This window comes from Salvelinus alpinus, chromosome 2 (genome assembly GCF_045679555.1).
Source record: "Salvelinus alpinus chromosome 2, SLU_Salpinus.1, whole genome shotgun sequence".
NCBI classification, from domain to species: Eukaryota; Metazoa; Chordata; class Actinopteri; order Salmoniformes; family Salmonidae; genus Salvelinus; species Salvelinus alpinus.
Window position 1 is genome coordinate 85,759,219 of NC_092087.1, and position 20,770 is coordinate 85,779,988.

At 44.2% G+C, this 20,770-nt stretch overlaps 1 protein-coding gene across 1 annotated transcript; it reads left to right on the forward strand.

Annotated features, from left to right (window-relative positions):
• Nucleotides 1-7,111: 7,111 nt before the first annotated feature.
• Nucleotides 7,112-18,955, forward strand: LOC139544950 (sialoadhesin-like). The gene is made up of 12 exons (XM_071352195.1): nucleotides 7,112-7,384; nucleotides 7,628-7,975; nucleotides 8,140-8,358; nucleotides 8,516-8,872; nucleotides 8,989-9,213; nucleotides 16,752-17,078; nucleotides 17,239-17,493; nucleotides 17,702-17,965; nucleotides 18,249-18,348; nucleotides 18,442-18,481; nucleotides 18,595-18,675; nucleotides 18,843-18,955. Exons 1-12 carry the CDS (start codon nucleotides 7,330-7,332, stop codon nucleotides 18,909-18,911), a joined length of 2,340 nt encoding a protein of 779 aa, XP_071208296.1. The 5' UTR covers nucleotides 7,112-7,329; the 3' UTR covers nucleotides 18,912-18,955.
• Nucleotides 18,956-20,770: the final 1,815 nt, after the last annotated feature.

A 20,770-nucleotide genomic window follows, 5' to 3' on the forward strand; every position in this document is an offset into this window, starting at 1 on the left:
CCCCATCTATCTTTAGAGTTCGTTCTGTTAGGTGACCTAAACTGGGATATGCTTAACACCCCAGCAGTCTTACATTCTAAGATAGATGCCCTCAATCTCATACAAATGATTAAGGAAACCACCAGGAACAACCCTATATCTGTAAACATGGGCACCCTCGTAGATATTATCCTGACCAACTTGCCCTCCAAATACACCTCTGCTGTTTTCAATCAGGATCTTAGCTATCACTGCCTCATTGCCTGCATCCGCTATGGGTCCGTGGTCAAACGACCACCCCTCATCACTGTCAAACGCTCCCTAAAACACTTCTGCGAGCAGGCCTTTCTAATCGACCTGGCCCAGGTATCCTGGAAGGATATTGACCTCATCCCGTCAGTCGAGGATGCCTGGTCGATCTTTAAAAGTAATTTCCTCACCATCTGAAATAAGCATGCCCCTTTCAAAAAATGTAGAACTAAGAACAGATATAGCCCTTGGTTCACTCCAGACCTGACTGCCCTTGACCAGCACAAAAACATCCTGTGGCGGACTGCAATAGCATCGAATAGTCCCCGTGATATGCAACTGTTCAGGGAAGTCAGGAACCAATACACACAGTCAGCCAGGAAAGCAAAGGCTAGCTTTTTCAAACAGAATTTTGCATCCTGTAGCTCTAACTCCAAAAAGTTTTGGGACACTGTAAAGTCCATGGAGACCAAGAGCACCTCCTCCCAGCTGCCCACTGCACTGAGGCTAAGCGACATGGTCACCATCGATAAATCCATGATTATCAAAAATTTCAATAATAAGCATTTCTCTACGGCTGGCCATGCTTTCCTCCTGGCTACCCCAACCCTGTCCAACAGCTCCGCACCCCTCACAGCTACTTGCCCGAACCCCCCCAGCTTCTCCTTCACCCAAATCCAGATCGCAGTTGTTCTGAAAGAGCTGCAAAACCTGGACCTGTACAAATCAGCTGGGCTAGACAATCTGGACCCTCTCTTTCTAAGATTATCCCACCGCCATTGTTGCAACCCCTATTACCAGTCTGTTCAACCTCTCTTTCATTTCGTCCGAGATCCCTAAAGATTGGAAAGCTGCCGCGATCATCTCCCTCTTCAAAGGGGGTGACACTCTAGACCAAAACTGTTACAGACCTATATCCATCCTGCCCTGCCATACTAAACTCTTGAAAGCCAAGTTAACTTCTTCTGGCTGCAAGCCCGAGGCCACCCACAATATGACAACAGCGACTTCAAGTGCAGGGCGCGAAATTCAAAATATATTTTTTTGAAATATTTAACTTCACACATTAACAAGTCCAATACAGCAAATGAAAGGTACACATCTTGTGAATCCAGCCAACATGTCCGATTTTTAAAATGTTTTACAGCGAAAACAGCACGTATATTTATGTTAGCTCACCACCAAATACAAAAAAGGACAGACATTTTTCACAGCACAGGTAGCATGCACAAAGCCAACCTAACTAACCAAGAACCAACCAAACTAACCAAGAACCAACTTCATCAGATGACAGTCTTATAACATGTTATTCAATAAATCTATGTTTTGTTCGAAAAATGTGCATATTTCAGGTATAAATCATAGTTTACATTGCAGCTACAATCAGAATTTGCACCGAAAGCAGACATAATAATTACAGACACCAACGCCAAATACCTAAATACTCATCATAAAACATTTCTGAAAAATACATAGTATACAGCAAATGAAAGACAGGCATCTTGTGATTCCAGACAATATTTCCGATTTATTAAGTGTTTTACAGCGAAAACACAATATAGCGTTATATTAGCTTACCACAATAGCCAAAAACACAAGCCATTTCCCAGCAGTAAAAGTTAGCGATCGTAACAAACCAGTAAAAGTTATATAATTTTTGACTAACCTTGATATTCTTCATCAGATGACAGTCCTATAACATCAGGTTATACATACACTTATGTTTTGTTCAAAAATGTGCATATTTAGAGCTGAAATCAATGGTTATACATTGTGCTAACTTAGCTACTTTTTCCCACAACGTCCGGATTTTTTTCTGACACTTTTTCTGACACACATATTCTGACCAAATAGCTATTCATAAACATAACAAAAAAATACATGTTGTATAGGAAATGATAGATCCACTAGTTCTTAATGCAATCGCAGTGTTAGAATTCTAAAAATAACTTCATTTCGACATACAGCTTCGGTATAGCTAGAGTACCCAAAAGCTGGGCGCCGACGACTAGTTCACATGTACGACAGATATATGAAATAGCATCATAAAATGATTCCTACTTTTGCTGATCTTCCATCAGAATGTTGTACAAGGTGTCCTTTGTCAAGAACAATCGTTGTTTGGATTTAGAACGTCCTCTTTCCCTCTCGATTTAGCAAGCACACTAGCCAAGTGGCACGAATCTCTCCATGTCAACAAACGGAAGAGAACGGAACACGGCAAAACTCCCGAAAAAATGTCAATAATCTGATTAAACTATATTGAAAAAACATACTTTACGATGATATGGTCACATGTATCAAATAAAATCAAAGCCGGAGATAGTAGTTGCCTATAACGACAGCTTTTCATAAGGCAAATCCAGGTCCCTCTTCGCGCCTTCCTGAAAACAGGAAATGGGGGACACGTCATTCCAAGAGCTGTAATTTGAGTCCAGATCAAGTTACACACTCCATTTCTTCTCTCACTCCTTGTCGACATCTAGTGGAAGACGTATAAAGTGCATCTAAACTAATAAATAACAAGGACTTTAATAGGCAGCCCCTAGAACAGAGCCTCAATTTCAGACTTTCCACTTCCTGTCAGGAAGTTTGCTGCAAAATGAGTTCTGTTTTACTCACAGATATAATTCAAACGGTTTTAGAAACTAGAGAGTGTTTTCTATCCAATAGTAATAATAATATGCATATTGTACGAGCAAGAATTGAGTACGAGGCCGTTTGAAATGGGCACCTTTTATCTGGCTACTCAATACTGCCCCTGCAGCCAAAACAGGTTAACCTCTCTTGGGCACGTGAGACGATAGTGTCCCACCTCTACAGCAGCCAGTGAAACTGCTGGGCGCCAAATTCAAATACAGAAATACTCATTATAAAAAGTCAGAAAACAAAACATATTTTACATAGGTTTAAAGATTAACTGCTTGTGAATTCAACCACTGTGTCAGATTTTAAAAATGCTTTACAGCAAAAGCATACATTACGATTATGAGAACATAGCCCACTAGACAAATCATTACAAACAGTAGCCAGCCAGGTAGAACAGTTACACAATTTAGAAATAAAGATAAAATGAATCCCTTACCTTTGATGATCTACATATGGTTGCATTCAGCAGACATTAATTTACTCAATAAATGTTCTATTTGTTCGATAAAGTCTCTTTATACCAAAAAAACTCTGTTTTGTTTGCGCGTTTTCTTCAGTAATCCACAGGCTCAAACAAAGTAAAAACGGAAAGACAAAAAAATCCAAATTGTATCCGTAACGTTCATAGAAACATGTCAAACGATGTTTATATTCAAACCTCAGGTTGTTTTTAGCCTAAATAATCAATAATATTTCAACCGGACAATAACGTTGTCAATATAAAATGTAAACTAGAAACGCACTCTCTCGGTCTTGCGCAGGAAAAAGCTCTGTGACCCGGCAGGGTCCACTCATTCAGACTGCTCTTACTTCTTAATTTTTCAGAATACAAGCCTGAAACATTTTCTGAAGACTGTTGACATCTAGTGGAAGGCATAGAAACTGCATTTGAGTCCTAAGTCAATCGATACTGTATTGGCATTGAATAGAAAACTACAAAACCAAAAAAAAAAAAACTTCCTGAATGCATTTTTCTCAGGTTTTTGCCTGCCAAATTAGTTCTGTTATACTCACAGACACTATTTTAACAGTTTGGAAACTTTAGAGTGTTTTCTATCCAAATCTACCAGTTATATGCATATCATATATTCTGGGCCCGAGATGCAGGCAGTTTAATTTGGGCATGCATTTCATCCAAAATTCCGAATGCTGCCCCCTACCTTAGAGAAGTTAATAAACAGATCACTGACCATTTTGAATCCCACCGTACCTTCTCCGCTGTGCAATCCGGTTTCCGAGCTGGTCCCGGGTGCACCTCAGACACGCTCAAGGTACTAAACAATATCACAACCCCCATCGATAAAAGAAAGTACTGTGCAGCCATCTTCAGTGACCTGGCCAAGGCTTTCGACTCTGTCAATCACCGTATTCTTTTTGGCAGACAAAATAGCCTTGGTTTCTCAAATGACTGCCTCGCCTGGTTCACCAACTACTTCGCAGATAGAGTTCAGTGTGTAAAATCGGAGGGCCTGTTGTCCGGACCTCTGGCAGTCTCTATGGGGGTACCACAGGGTTCAATTCTCAGGCCGACTCTTTTCTCTGTATATATATAAATGATGTCGCTCTTGCTGCAGGTGATTCCCTGATCCACCTCTACGCAGACGAAACCATTCTGTATCAAATCAAATCAAATCAAATGTATTTATATAGCCCTTCGTACATCAGCTGATATCTCAAAGTGCTGTACAGAAACCCAGCCAAAAACCCCAAACAGCAAGCAATGCAGGTGTAGAAGCACGGTGGCTAGGGAAAACTCCCTAGAAAGGCCAAAACCTAGGAAGAAACCTAGAGAGGAACCAGCTTATGAGGGGTGGCCAGTCCTCTTCTGGCTGTGCCGGGTGGAGATTATAACAGAACATGGCCAAGATGTATACATCTGACCCTTCTTTGGACACTGTGTTAACAAACCTCCAAACGAGCTTCAATGCCATACAGCACTCCTTCCGTGGCCTCCAACTGCTCTTAAACGCTAGCAAACCAAATGCATGCATTTCAACCGTTCGCTGCCCGCACCCGCCCGCCCGACTAGCATCACTACTCTGGACGGTTCTGACCTAGAACACGTGGACAGCTACAAATACCGAAGTGTCTGGCTAGACTGTAAACTCTCCTTCCAGACTCATATAAAACATCTCAAATCCAAAATCAAATCTAAAATCGGCTTTCTATTTCGCAACAAAGCCTCCTTCACTCACGCCGCAAAACTTACCCTATTAAAACTGACTATCCTACCGATCCTCGACGTCGGCGATGTCATCTACAAAACAGCTTCCAATACTCTACTCAGCAAATTGGATGCAGTCTATCACAGTGCCATCCGTTTTGTTACCAAAGCGTCTTATACCACCCACCACTGCGACCTGTATGCTCTAGTCGGCTGGCCCTCGCTACATATTCGTCGCCAGACCCACTGGCTCCAGGTCATCTACAAGTCTATGCTAGGTAAAGCTCTGCCTTATCTCAGCTCACTGGTCACGATAACAACACCCACCCGTAGCACACACTCCTGCAGGTATATCTCACTGGTCACCCCCAAAACAGTTCTCTGCTGCCATGGACTGGAATGAATTGCAAAAATCGCTGAAGCTGGAGACTTACATTTCCCTCACTAACTTTAAACATCAGCTATCTGAGCAGCTAACCGATCGCTGCAGCTGTACATAGTACATCTGTAAATAGCCCACCCAATCTACCTACCTCATCCCCATATTGTTTTTATTTACTTTGCTGCTCTTTTGCACACCAGTATCACTACTTACACACCATCATCTGCTCATCATCATCTGCTCATCTATCACTCCAGTGTTAATCTGCTGAATTGTAATTACTTTGCTACTATAGCCTATTTATTGCCATACCTCCTCATGCCATTTGCACACACTGTATATAGACTTTCTTTTTCTATTGTGTTGACTGTACGCTTGTTTATTCCATGTAACTCTGTGTTGTTGTTTGTGTCGCACTGCTTTGCTTTATCTTGGCCAGGTCGCAGTTGTAAATGAGAACTTTTTCTCAACTAGCTTAACTGGTTAAATAAAGGTGAAATAAAAAAATTATAAAAATAAAATAGCTACTAGAATTAACGTGTTAGTTAACCCACTACAATCATGCGGGCCGGTGTAATTAATAAAACCGAAAGCTTACCTTACTTGAAAGAGTTCCAGTGTTGACTAGACATAGCCAGATAGCTAACATAGCATATGTTTGAGCCAGGTGTTTAAGTAGGCTAAACTAGGTAGCTAAGCTAACATAGCACCCCCCTCTGTTTGAGCCAGATGTTTAAGTAGGCTAAACTAGATAGCTAAGCTAACATAGCATCCCCCTCTGGTAGAGCCAGGTGTTTAAGTAGGCTAAGTAGGCAGCTAGGTAGCTAAGTGAAAGTGAAAGTTTAAAAAAAAATACAACCAAATATCTCTCTCTCTCTTTCTCTCTCTCTCTCTATCCATCTATCCCTCTCTCTCTTGCTTCTTCTGAATTTTGGAAGAAATTAATTTGTTCAAAACTGTTCAACTATTGTCTTTCTCTTTGAGTTAAACTACTCACCACATTTTAGCTTATGCTTTCAGGACTAGACTAATTCTCTGATCGTTTGATTGGGTGGATTACATGTCAGTTCATGATGCAAGAGCTCTGATAGGATGGAGGACGTCCTCTGGAAGCTGTCATAATTACTGTGTAAGTTTATGGAAAGGAGTGAGAACAATGAGCCTCCTAGATTTTAACCATGGTGCTACACTACAGAGTGCTGCTGAGGCTACTGTAGACCTTCATTGCAAAACGGTGTGTTTTAATTAATTATTGGGAGACATGAGAATACATTTAGTATAGTTCTGTTAAAATGTATAACTTTTTTCATGTTTTACTATTTTTATTTATTTGAAATTCACTGAGGAGGATGGTCCTCCCCTGCCTCCTCTGAGGAGCGTCCAATGGTGTGAATGTGGTGTGTGTGTGTGTGTGTGTGTGTGTGTGTGTGTGTGTGTGTGTGTGTGTGTGTGTGTGTGTGTGTGTGTGTGTGTGTGTGTGTGTGTGTGTGTGTGTGTGTGTGTGTGTGTGTGTGTGTGTGTGTGTGTGTGTGTGTGTGTGTGTGTGTGTGTGTGTGTGTGTGTGTGTGTGTGTGTGTGTGTGTGTGTGTGTGTGTGTGTGTGTGTGTGTGTGAGTCACTTGCTGTTTAGCCTCACAGCTTCGGGATAGGAGCTATCCTTGAACTTGGTGGTCAGTGTTCAGCTTGCCGGGCCGCAGAGAGTTCCTATATTTGGGCTTCTGAGAATAAAACAGCTTCTGAACAATCAATGTAGAAAAATGTGTTTACAGTACTACAGATATGTTCAATAAGTGGTTGTTGTTGATTATGACTTTATTGTATCCATTACGAATCAGGTGGAGTTATTCACCAGCTATTGCTTGAGTTGTTGTTTATGTTTCTAAGACTGCAGGGTGGGAGATGCAACAATGGCCTTGAGAACAGCAGGAAGTGTGTTGGTGGTCTTTCTCTGGTCTTTAGCAGGTATGGTCACATTATCTTTTAGTTGCTCTGTTTGTCAATCTACATACATTTCTAAAAGGATAAGAAACATGTTATTCTGGTGTGTTCTGCTAGGAGTCTCCACTTCACTTAAATGGTTATCATTCTCACCTCACTGAGTGATGATTATCTGTGGTTTCTATTCACACTCAGCAACACACTCAGTTTGAGTCATTAGACCTTGGCTTAATTCTTATACCATTGTGTTGTGTGACTGTGTTTCAGTGGTACTGGGTCAGACTGGCTGGAGTGTAACGTACACCACTCAGAGTATCTGTACCTTGAAAGGGTCAACAGTGGAGATGTCCTGCTCTTACACATATCCCAGTGGTTATACAATCACAACAACCTTCTGGTTCACTAAAATGTATGCTGTGGAGAATTATGTGAGTCTGAGTGATGACCCAGACTACAAAGGACGTGTGACGTATCGTAAGGATGAAGAGAATGGTCACACCCTGTCAATCACAGACCTGAGAGAGAGTGACTCAGCTACATACAAGTTCAGATTTACAGATCAGACTGGAGGATGGAAATATACTGGCAATCCTGGAGTCACTCTGTCTGTCACAGGTACAGTTACATTCAATATAGTTAAACTGTTGAATTCCATTTAGTTCAGGAAAATTGTCTTGGTTTTGTATTTATGTCTGTATAACATAGGACTTCTTACATTATTGTATTAAAGTGATACGTCTGTGACAAAGGGATTTACAGTGATATTGTTTTTTCTCCAGGTCTTCAGGTGAAGGTGACTGATGGACATCAGGATAAGACACTGACCTGTAGCACCACCTGTACTCTGACTGGTAACCCCACCTACATCTGGTACAAGAACGGACAACATCTAGATGAGAGCACCTCCCCCCAGTACAAAGACCCAGTCTCCAGTAACTATGAAGACAGTTACTCCTGTGCTGTAAAAGGCCATGAGGATCTCATCTCTCCTGCAGTGTGTGAGTGTGAATCTAATATGGAATCTAATACAGAATTTATACAGAATGTTTGTACTACGTCCTGTGGGTCTCACTGTGTAATTTGATAGGTCTTGGCTTTTATGAAAATATCTAAAAGTACAGTATAATGTACTCATGTGATTCCATTATGTTTTAGGTGTCCAGGGTCAGGACTGCAACAGAGTGACTTACACCAAGAGGACAATCTGTGCCTTGAAGGGGTCATCAGTGAACATATCTTGTACTTATTTTAGTCTTTATAACATCACATCATCACTCTGGTTTAGTCCTAAACAGAGTGACAGCTGGAGAGATGAGTTGATCCCTGAGGACCTAACCACAGACCCAGGGTATGCAGGTCGTGTGGAGTATGCAGGAGAGAATGAGAGAGGTCGCTCCACCCTGAGAATCACAGATCTGAGAGAGGAGGACTCAGCTGAGTACAAGTTTATATTCAACACACAGACCTCAAGATGGGGATACAGTTTCCCTGGAACAACTCTGACTGTCACAGGTTACACTGAACAAATGATCATACCCACAGATTTCTATTCACTGTTGGTTTCTTTATATTTTATACGTAATTCTTGATGGTTTTAATTATGTTATTGTCATTAACCCTGTATTCAGACCTGCTGGTGAAGGTGACTCCTGCCAGAAAGGCAGGGAAGAGGACACTGACGTGTATCACCACCTGTACTCTGACTGACAACCCCATCCCCACCTACATCTGGTACAAGAATGGACGCAAAGTAAAGGAGGACACTTCCAGCCTGTACTTAGACTCCTTTAGTGATGCAGACAGTTACTCCTGTGCTGTAAAAGACCATGAGGATCTCCACTCTCCTGCAGTATGTGAGTATTGACCTTGTAAACAACATTTCATACAAAATTTCATACAAATAAAATGTTTTTTCAAGTTGAGGGACAATCATATTTGTATATGCTGTGATTGTGACGTCCACTTCTGCCTTAGTTCCGTATCTATTCCCAAGCTGTGTTGAATGGGATTCAAGAATATATAATCAAATTCATGAACATGTGGTCATTTATTAAGATTGTGGTAACCGTGGGGTGTTGGGTTGAGCATGCAGAGATTAACACAGAGACCGGGAGGTTTTAGTCAGCAAACACAACTTTACTAGGCCATAAAATAAACATAACAAAGAAAATCACGTAGGTTTGGCTCGATCCTTCTTCTCAGCTTTGGCTCTGTGTCGGTCTCTCCCGGGTCTCTCCCGCGGTGTGCCACAGCGCTCCTTTTATGTTGCCTCCACAGCTGGTTGGCACTTTCCCCTAATTACCTCCACTTGGAGCCATCCGTGTCGGGATGCCCAGCTCGTATACTCCCAGTAGATGGAGCCAACATCTCAGCACGTACTTCCCCTCTATTACCACCCCCCAGGGTAGACCTCCCGGGATACCACACACCCAGTGATCAGGGTGAACTTCCTTCTGAGGAGGTAATACTTGAGGGTGTCCAGTGCCCACTTTACGGCGAGGCACTCTTTCTCGACAATCTACTTTTCCTCCCTCGGGAAGAGCTTCCTGCTGACATACATGATTGGGTGCTCCTCACCTTCCTGCTCTTGGGACAACACGGCCCCTATCCCTGTGTCAGACGCGTCTGTCTGGACTAGGAGGTTTTTTGTGAAGTCCGGGATCACGAGTACCGGGCGCGAACATAGCGCGTCCTTCAGGGCCTCTGTGTCCTCCGTCCATTGCACCGTCTGGGGTAGTCGTGCCTTCATTAGGTCTGTGAGGGGAAAAGCTATTGCGGCAAAGTTAGGTACAAATCAACTGCAGTAACCTGCTAACCCCAGGAATGACTTCCTCTGCCTCTTGGTTTGGGGGACTGGCCATTCCCTAATGGCAGCGATTTTTTTCTCTTGGGGCTTCACATTTCCCCGCCCGATCTGATAGCCCAGGTACACCACCTTGGCATAGCCCAGCTAGCGGTCAGACCGGCATCCCTTAGCACATCCACCACTGCCTGTAACCTACAGAGATGGGACTCCCAACTGTCACTGTGCACAATTATGTCATCCAAGTAAGCAGCCGTGTACTCACAGCGCAGGACGAGGTCCATGAGTTGCTGAAAGGTCGCTGGTGCCCCATGTAGCCCAAAATGAAGAACCCGGTAGTGGTATTTACATTTACATTTACATTTAAGTCATTTAGCAGACGCTCTTATCCAGAGCGACTTACAAATTGGTGCATTCACCTTATGATATCCAGTGGAACAACCACTTTACAATAGTGCATCTAAATCTTTTAAGGGGGGGGGGGTTAGAAGGATTACTTTATCCTATCCTAGGTATTCCTTAAAGAGGTGGGGTTTCAGGTGTCTCCGGAAGGTGGTGATTGACTCCGCTGACCTGGCGTCGTGAGGGAGTTTGTTCCACCATTGGGGTGCCAGAGCAGCGAACAGTTTTGACTGGGCTGAGCGGGAACTGTACTTCCTCAGAGGTAGGGAGGCGAGCAGGCCAGAGGTGGATGAACGCAGTGCCCTTGTTTGGGTGTAGGGCCTGATCAGAGCCTGAAGGTACAGAGGTGCCGTTCCCCTCACAGCTCCGTAGGCAAGCACCATGGTCTTGTAGCGGATGCGAGCTTCAACTGGAAGCCAGTGGAGAGAGCGGAGGAGCGGGGTGACGTGAGAGAACTTGGGAAGGTTGAACACCAGACGGGCTGCGGCGTTCTGGATGAGTTGTAGGGGTTTAATGGCACAGGCAGGGAGCCCAGCCAACAGCGAGTTGCAGTAATCCAGACGGGAGATGACAAGTGCCTGGATTAGGACCTGCGCCGCTTCCTGTGTGAGGCAAGGTCGTACTCTGCGAATGTTGTAGAGCATGAACCTACAGGAACGGGTCACCGCCTTGATATTAGTTGAGAACAACAGGGTGTTGTCCAGGATCACGCCAAGGTTCTTAGCACTCTGGGAGGAGGACACAATGGAGTTGTCAACCGTGATGGCGAGATCATGGAACGGGCAGTCCTTCCCCGGGAGGAAGAGCAGCTCCGTCTTGCCGAGGTTCAGCTTGAGGTGGTGATCAGTCATCCACACTGATATGTCTGCCAGACATGCAGAGATGTGATTCGCCACCTGGTTATCAGAAGGGGGAAAGGAGAAGATTAATTGTGTGTCGTCTGCATAGCAATGATAGGAGAGACCATGTGGTATAGCGGCCCCGGGGTGGAGAAGGCCATTTTCTCCCGGGAGGCCGCTGCCAGAGGCATCTGCCAGTACCCCTTCGTCAGGTCCAAGGTAATGACGTATCTCACCATCGCCAAGCGGTCGATCAGTTCGTCCACCCTGATCATGGGGTAGTCGTCGAACTTACTGACCTCGTTCAGGCCCCGGAAGTCATTGCAGAAGCGGATGGTTCCGTCCGGTTTCGGCACCAGCAATACAGTGCTAGACCACGCACTGTGGGACTCCTCCAGTACCCCCATCTCTAGCATTGTTGTCACCTCCCGCTGGACCGCATGCGGGCTATGCTGTGGCCGGGTCCACGTTACGCACAGCGCCTCTCGTGCATGCCATTTCTTCAGCAAGTTCACATGGTAAAGCTGGAGGGGTTGGCGGACCTTGTTTTTGACGTCGACTACCCGCTCGACGATGTCGTAGTGCCCATGCCACGTAGCCAGGAATTGAATCTCTGTTGTAGAGATCAACATCAACATCTTCTCACCTGGGTGGAACTCGCGTGGTTAGGATCCCCAGATGTAGACACGCTCCTGGGCACATTGCGCCTGGGCCATGGGCTCTCTCACCACACCACTGGCCAAATCGCCGTCATCCTCTCCCTCATCTCCTCCACATTCTACTACGCTGCGAAGCAGTCCGCTGGGCCGACGGCCATACAAGAGCTCAAAGGGGGAGAACCCAGTGGATGCTTGGGGTACCTCATGCACTGAGAACATCAGGTGGGGCAGCAGCTGGTCCCAGTTCCTCCCGTTTCTCTCGATTACTTTCTTCAGCATCTGCTTTACGGTATTTTTGAAGCGTTCAACTAGCCCATCCGTTTGTGGATGGTACATATTGGTCCTTATCAGTTTGATTTGTAGTAGATTGCAGACATCTTTCATCACACGAGACATGAATGCAGTGCCCTGGTCCCTCAGGGTTTCCCGTGGAATACCCACCGGGCTGAATAAATGGAAGAGCTCCCATGCGATACCTTTCACTGCCACCGTGCGTAACGGGATTCCCTCAGGATACCGGGTGGCGTAATCCATGATTACCAGGATGTATTGGTGTCCCCTCACGGTCTTCACCAATGGCCCCACCAGATCCATCGCCACCCTCTCAAATGGTACACATATAATGGGCAAGGGAACCAAAGTTTCTATAATGTACCCTCGGAGCTGTGATCTGGCACTCTGGGCAACTACGGCAGTAGTCCTCCACAGTGCGCTTGACTCTGCGCCAGTTGAACCGGTTCCCGATCCGCTCCCTGGTTTTCTCCATCCCCACGTGTGCCCCATTCAGCTCGGTGTGGGCAAGCTGCTAGGCAAGCTGCTAGACAGTCCTAACATACTGGCTGGGTATGAGTAACAAGTATTTTTTTATTCCCATTGTGCTTTACTACCTGATACAATAAATGATGCTTGATGGCGAAGTGGGGGTAGCGCCACTCACTTACCCCAGGTAACAGGACACCATCCACCGCAATCACCTGGCCCCTCGCTTTCTGGAGATTGGGGTCTTCTAACTGGGCCGTCCCAAACTGACCCGTGAGGATTCTTCATGTCGGGAGGTCCGTCTGGTTTCTCCACCTCAATAAAGGGGAGACTGAGATCTTCCTCGCATGGTGGCTCGCTTGCCGGAGCGGGGTTGTCTCCCTCCTCCAGGTCCGACTCGGGCCCAGTGGACACCTCTTGCAGCGGTAGGTGGGTTGCACAGGTCACCATCCTTTTTCCTGTCCTTCCTACCTCGCGTTCGCACCTCCCCAGGTCCCTCCTCCACAGTGCCTGGAAGAGAGGGCAATCTCGACTGAGGAGAATGGACATGGGCAGGTTAGGAACAGCCCTCACGCGCATCTGGCACTCCCCCCTTGGGGTGGTTATCCTCACCAGCACAGTTGGGTACCTCTTTGTGTCCCCGTGTACACAGGACACTGTCACCTCATCATCCCCCGGTTCGTCTTTCCCCTCTTGTGTGAGCAACTGCGGGTGGGCCAGGATCAACATGCTGCTGGAGTCCAGCAGAGCGCTGGTGTCGATGCCATCAATTCGTAGCAGGAACCATCAGAAGGGCCGTCTCGGTGTGCGACCAACAGGAGGTGACGTCATTCGCCATCCGGGTTATTCCAGAGCTGGGGAATGCGGATGGCATGGCCTCCATCCAGCTGGGACAGCTCCACGCGAGGTGTCCCGGCTCACCACACTCATAGCAGCGTATCTCATCTAGGTCCAGCAGCGGCCGACATCGTCGGTTTGGGTCATCCTCCCGCTTCATGGCCGGTTCCGTGCGGGCCCCCTTCAGCCCCTCACCTCTCTCTGTGCGGTTCTTCCTCCTCGCCGGGTCCACTCGTCCTGGCCCCTCTAAACAGGTCCCTGGGTGTTCTGGTGAGTTTCCACAGCGGTCAGCAATTCCTCCAGGCTCTGGGGGTCCGCATGCCCGAAGGTAGCGATCCAGGACGACCTTGTCGATCATCGGGAGGGACAGTATGTCAGTCAGTAGCCAGCCCCTGGTCAGGCGCACCATGTCGCTCATCTGAGTCGTGGACCATTTGTGCACAGCGTGCGAGGCTGAACCCATAACGGCTCAGGATCTCGTGTTTGAGTCCCTCATAATTCGCCTTCTGGGCCTTCCCAGAGAGGTAGAGTGCTAACAGGCTGGCTCACTTGAGCATGGCCCATCCCTCCCTCTGCGCCGTCCTCTCGGAGGTGCTCAAATACATCTCCACATCATCTTCCTCCCTTAATAACCTGTCTGGGAACGGGGTTCCGCTAGTAGTAGGGTCCCCTAGCGGAACCCCTCGCCAACAGCCAGTGAAATTGCAGGGTGCCAAATTCAAACAACAGAAATCTCATAAATCAAATTTCTCAAACATACAGGTATTAGACACCATTTTAAAGATAAAATTATCGTTAATCCAGCCACAGTGTCTGATTTCAAAAAGGCTTTACAGCGAAAGCTCCACAAATGATTATGTTAGGTCACCACCAAGTCACAGAAAAACACAGCCATTTTTCCAGCACAAGACAGTTGTCACAAAAATCAGAAATATAGATAAAATGAATCACTAACCTTTGATGATCTTCATCAGATGACACTCATAGGACTTCATGTTACACAATACATGTATGTTTTGTTCGATAAAGTGAATATTGATATCCAAAAATCTCATTTTACATTGTCGTGTTATGTTCAGTAGTTACAAAACATGCGGTGATTTTGCAGAGAGCCACATCAATTCACAGAAATACTCATAATAAACATTGATAATAGATACAACTATTATACATGGAACTTTAGATAAACTTCTCCTTAATGCAACCGCTGTGTCAGATTTAAAAAAGACTTTACGGAAAAAGCATACCATGCAATAATCTGAGTACGGCACTCAGAGCCCAAAGCAGCCAAAGAAATATCCGCCATATTGGGCAGTCAACATTAGTCAGAAATAGCATTATAAATATTTACTTACCTTTGATGATCTTCATCAGAATGCACTCCCAGGAATCCCAGTTCCACAATAAATGTTTGATTTGGTTTGATAAAGTTCATAATTTATGTCCAAACACCTCCTTGTTGTTAGTGCGTTTAGTAAACAAATCAAATTTATTTGTCACATACACATGGTTAGCAGATGTTAATGCGAGTGTAGCGAAATGCTTGTAGCGAAATCGAAACTCACGAGGCGTGGGCAAGTCCAGCGGAAAGGTCGGACGAAAATTCTAAAATGTTATATTACCGGTCGTAGAAACATATTAAACGATGTATAGAATCAATCTTTAGGATGTTTTATCATAAATGTTCAATAATGTCCCAACCGGAGAATTCCTTTGTCTGTAGAAAAGCAATGGAACGAGAGGTAACTTTCTCATGACCGCGAGACACGAGCCCGTGGCACTCTGCCAGACACCTGACTCATTCCCCTCTCATTCAGCCCCCCTTCACAGTAGAAGCCTGAAACAACGTTCTAAAGACTGTTGCCATCTAGTGGAAGCCTTAGGTAGTGCAACATGACCAATATCCCACCGTATTTTCAATAGGGGCTGAGTTGAAAAACTACAAACCTCAGATTTCCCACTTCCTGGTTGGATTTTTTCTCAGGGTTTTGCCTGCCATATGAGTTCTGTTATACTCACAGACATCATTCAAACAGTTTTAGAAACTTCAGAGTGTTTTCTATCCAATACTACTAATAATATGCCTATATTAGCATCTGGGACTGAGTAGGAGGCAGTTTACTCTGGGCACGCTTTTCATCCAAAAGTGAAAATGCTGCCCCCTAGCCCAAACAGGTTAACTTAACCAGGAACTGATTCGGGCCAGACTCGTGAGCCATCCCTGCCTTCAACTGGGCTACCTCCGCTACCAGTCGGAGGTTTTGTTGGCGCTGCTCCTCCAGTGCTTGCTCCAGGAGAGCCTGTTTCTTCTGCTGGCTGAGGATAAACTGAGCCACCAACTCCTCCATGGTATTCTCTGTACGCTCGACCCCACGGCACCCAAAGCTACTGAGTTGCCTGCGTTCTGGTAAACCGTGGGGTGTTGGGTTGAGCATGCAGAGATTAACACAGAGACCGGGAGGTTTTAGTCAGCAAACACAACTTTACTAGGCCATAAAATAAACATAACAAACAAAATCACATAGGTTTGGCTCGGTCCTTCTTCTCAGCTTTGGCTCTGTGTCGGTCTCTCCCGCGGTGTGCCACAGCGCTCCTTTTATGTTGCCTCCACAGCTGGTTGGCACTTTCCCCTAATTACCTCCACTTGGAGCCATCCGTGTCGAGGTGGTGCCCAGCTAGTGTACTCCCAGGAGAGGGAACCAACGCCGCAGCCCCGTACCTCTCCTCTATTGTCATCCCACGGGGTAGACCTCCCGGGATACAACAAGATATATAACATAATATTCATGTCAGTGGGAGAATTTACTTCTATCAGATGCCTTTTATGAAGAGCTTTGCGGTATGTTTTTGCACATAGAAAACCCTTTCAATTTTAAATTGAAAAAAGAAAAAGAAAACTACAAACGTTGAAAAACGACAAACCTGAAGGGGTGGTCACTTTCTCGTTACTTTTACAGAATATAACTATGGTTTTACAAACGGTTAGGAAGTAATTATTCATTTTCCTACTTTATTAAAAACATAAGTGTATACTGGTAGGTATTGTAATTAAAGATTTATGCAAGGTGTTCTCTTGTCTTCTTGTATTTCAGGTCAGAAGTGTTGGAGTGTGACTTACAACCATCAGAGGATCTGTGCCTTGAAGGGGTCAACAGTGAACATATCCTGCTCTTACACATATCCCAGTTATCATGAGATCAAAAAAGCTTTCTGGTTTACTAAATGGTCTGATATGGATGCTGAAGATCTAAGCTCAGTAGCAGGGTATGAGGGTCATATAGAGTACCTTGGGGATAAGGAGAGTGACTGTACCCTGAGAGTGACAGATCTGAGATTGAGAGACTCTGCTCGGTACAGGTTCAGATTGATAACATCCGGAGAAAAGTTTGCTGGCTCATCCGTCTCCCTGACTGTCACAAGTAATCTGTCACTCATCTCACATCTATTACTGTAATTACCTTATTAGGGGCAGTCATACAGAAACTGTGGTGGTATGTGATGGAAAAATACCAAATGTTGTATTTCACATAAGAGGACATATATAGGAGGATATTAATGATTTGTTTCCTTTTACTTCAGATGTTGTGTTGGAGATGGATCCTACGTCTGTGTCAGAGAGGGAGAATGTCACACTGACATGTAGAACCAAATGTACACTGGACACCATCACAGTCTACAGTTGGTATAAGAATGGACAGCCTATACCAAACAGCAACACCTCCTCTCCTGTCTATAGCCTATTCTCAGTCAGCAGTGAGGATACAGGCAGATACTCCTGTGCAGTAGAAGGCCATGAGGATCTCCCCTCTGCTGAAGAGAATCTCACTGTCAGATGTAAGTACATGGGGCTTAAATCTTTAGTTTGGTATATTAACATTGTAGTGACAGATATTAGCTTCACATGATATTTGAATAGATAATCTTCATTAAGTGGGTGAATCTAAAAGTAATTTTGTGGAAAAGTACATTTGTGGAAAGTTAATAGAATATTTTTAACTGACCTAATTTGTACTCCTTCTAAATCCACTGTCTTTTATTTCAGATGGACCAAAGAACACCTCATTGTCAGTCAGTCCCTCTGGTGAAATAGTGGAGGGCAGTTCAGTGACTCTGACCTGCAGCAGTGATGCCAACCCACCTGTGGACAAATACACCTGGTACAAGAAGAACATAACCTCACCAAAAGCATCAGGACAGAGTTACAGCATCACTAACATCAAATCTGAGGACAGTGGAGAATACTATTGCGAAGCTAGCAACATTAATGGGACAGAGACTTCCATCCCTGTCCATATTAATGTCATGTGTAAGTATGTCATGTTCTGTCTATTACTGGTGCTCTGTGATATGACTGTTTTTAACAGATACGCACTATAAACACATGTACACATGGGATTTGTGTTGTAGATATGTGGTAGTAGAGTAGGGGCCTGAGGTCACACACTTAATGTGTTGTGAAATCTATTGTGAATGTATTGTAATGTTTTAAAATTGTAGAACTGGCTTAATTTTGGTGGACCTAAAGGGGATCCATAATAAATACAACTACAAACAGATATATGTTCTAACCTCTTGACACTTAAACCCAGTAAATCCTGCAGCATTGTTTTCCTGGGTTCCTGTGGTGGGGGTGGGGGCTGTCCTGACTGCTGGAGCTCTTCTACTCACCATCTACTGCTATATGAAGAGGTGAGCCAGCCATTTACATCTACTGTATTAGTAACATATCAACCTCCACTAGAGGTCAGTAGAGAGCATAACTCACTCTGTTCCTCTTTACAGGAGATCCACAGGAGGAAGTGATGCCACAACAGACACACATGTGATTATATCAGTTACACCTCCACCTTCACACCTGGTGACATTAATCTACTGTATCACGACAGTCTCTTTCACACTATTTTCACTGTTACCATGTTCCCTCTCTCTACACAGAGTGTCCATCATGACCCTAACAGTGACACGTACACAGGTCTGAACATGAAGACCTGGTCACCTGACTATGACACTCTGGAGGTAAGTATCTTATTATGTGTTTGTGTTTTATACAGTATTTGAATGTGTTTAGAGAAAATGATAGAGTGGTGTCACAAAGTGCTCATGCATTTCTCTCTCTCCACTCCATCCCTCCCTCCCTCTCACGCTCTCTCTTTGCCTCTCCCTCACTCTCTCGTTCTCTCCAGAGTGTCCATCCTGACCCTAACAGTGACATGTGCACAGCTATGAAGAAGAAGACCAGGTCACCAGAGTGACACCCTGGCAGTGTGTGTGTGTGTGTGTGTGTGTGTGTGTGTGTGTGTGTGTGTGTGTGTGTGTGTGTGTGTGTGTGTGTGTGTGTGTGTGTGTGTGTGTGTGTGTGTGTGTGTGTGTGTGTGTGTGTTCATAAACACTTTATGAAGTGGTGTGTAAAGTGCTCATTCAATGTGTCTTCTTTCAGAATGTGAGGGACTCCCCCAGTGACACAGCCCCTCAGATTAGATTAGATGCTGAGCCCTCAGATTATGAGAAATGAAGAGAACCACCACAGATTCTGGACTGAAGAGAACCACCACAGACCTGGACTGAAGAGAACCACCACATAACCTGGACTGAAGTCAATCAACACAGAACCTGGGCTGTGGAGAACCATAACAGAAACTGGTCCGAAGAGAAGAGAACCACCAATGTTTTTTCCTTGTAATGTTAATTGTATATATTGAAGATAAATAGGACGGATTATACTTTTACTCTTTTACAATAGTACATTTCCCCCAAAAATTATTACATAATGTACTTTTCTCAGCAACTAATATGGATAATATTGAAAACAGCTTTTAATATTTTTTGCTCTCTGACCTTGTTGCTCCTGATGTGTTAATAGATGTACTTTGTATTGCTGTCAGACATTATTGTGCCATGGCATTTATGAAAAGGAATATCATAATCATGCTTGTTTTATGGTGAAATTATTCATGATGATGTACTTCTGAAACAGTGTGATTCAGTGTAAATTATGCATTTTGTTGTAAATGAGCTCAAAGTTTAAGACAATAAATACAAATACATGTTGCGTGAAATATTACAGCCTAGTCTGTCATTCTTTATTATCTGTTAACTTGAAAATCTTAAAAAGCTGAATTTATAGAAGTTTATATTTTTTACATTTTATTTCAACTTTATTTAACTTCTCTAGGGTAGGGGGCAGCCCAAATTAAACTGCCAGCTACTCATCCCCAGAAGATAAGTTATGCATATCATTAGTAGATTTGGATGGAAAACACTCTGAAGTTTCTAAAACTGTTTGAATCCTGTCTGTGAGTATAACAGAACTTATTTAGCAGGCGAAACCCCAAGGACAAACCATTCAGATCTTTTTTTTTTTTGAGGTCACTCTCTTTTCAGTGAATTTTCATTGGGAAACCAGATTTCTAAGGGACCTGCTTGCAGTTCCTACCGCTTCCACTGGATGTCAACAGTCTTGAGAAATTGGTTGAGGTTATTCCTTTGTGTAATGAAGAAGTACGACCATCTTGAACGAGAGTCACATGAAGTGTCCTGTTAGATAGAAGCGCGTGACCAGAAAGCTAGCTATAGTTGGTTTTAATCCTGTATTGAACACAGATCATCCCGTCTTCAATTTTGACGATTATTAACGTTAAAAAATACCTAAAGTTGTATTACAAAAGTAGTTTGCCATTTTTTGGCAAAGTTTACAGGTAACCTTTGAGATATTTTGTAGTCACGTTTGAGCAAGTTGGAATCGGTGTTTTTCTGGATCAAACACGCCAAATAAATGGACATTTTGGATATATATCAACGGAATTAATCGAACAAAAGGACCATTTGTGATGTTTATGGGACATATTGGAGTGCCAACAACAGAAGCTCGTCAAAGGTAAGGCATAAATTATATTTTTATTTCTGTGTTTTGTGTCGCGCCTGCAGGGTTGAAATATGCTTCTCTGTCTTTGTTTACTATTGTGCTATCCTCAGATAATAGCATCGTTTGCTTTCGCCGAAAAGCATATTTGAATTCTGACATGCTGGCTGGATTCACAACCAGTGTAGCTTTAATTTGGTATCATTCATGTGTGATTTAATGAAAGTTCGATTTTTATAGTAATTTTCATAG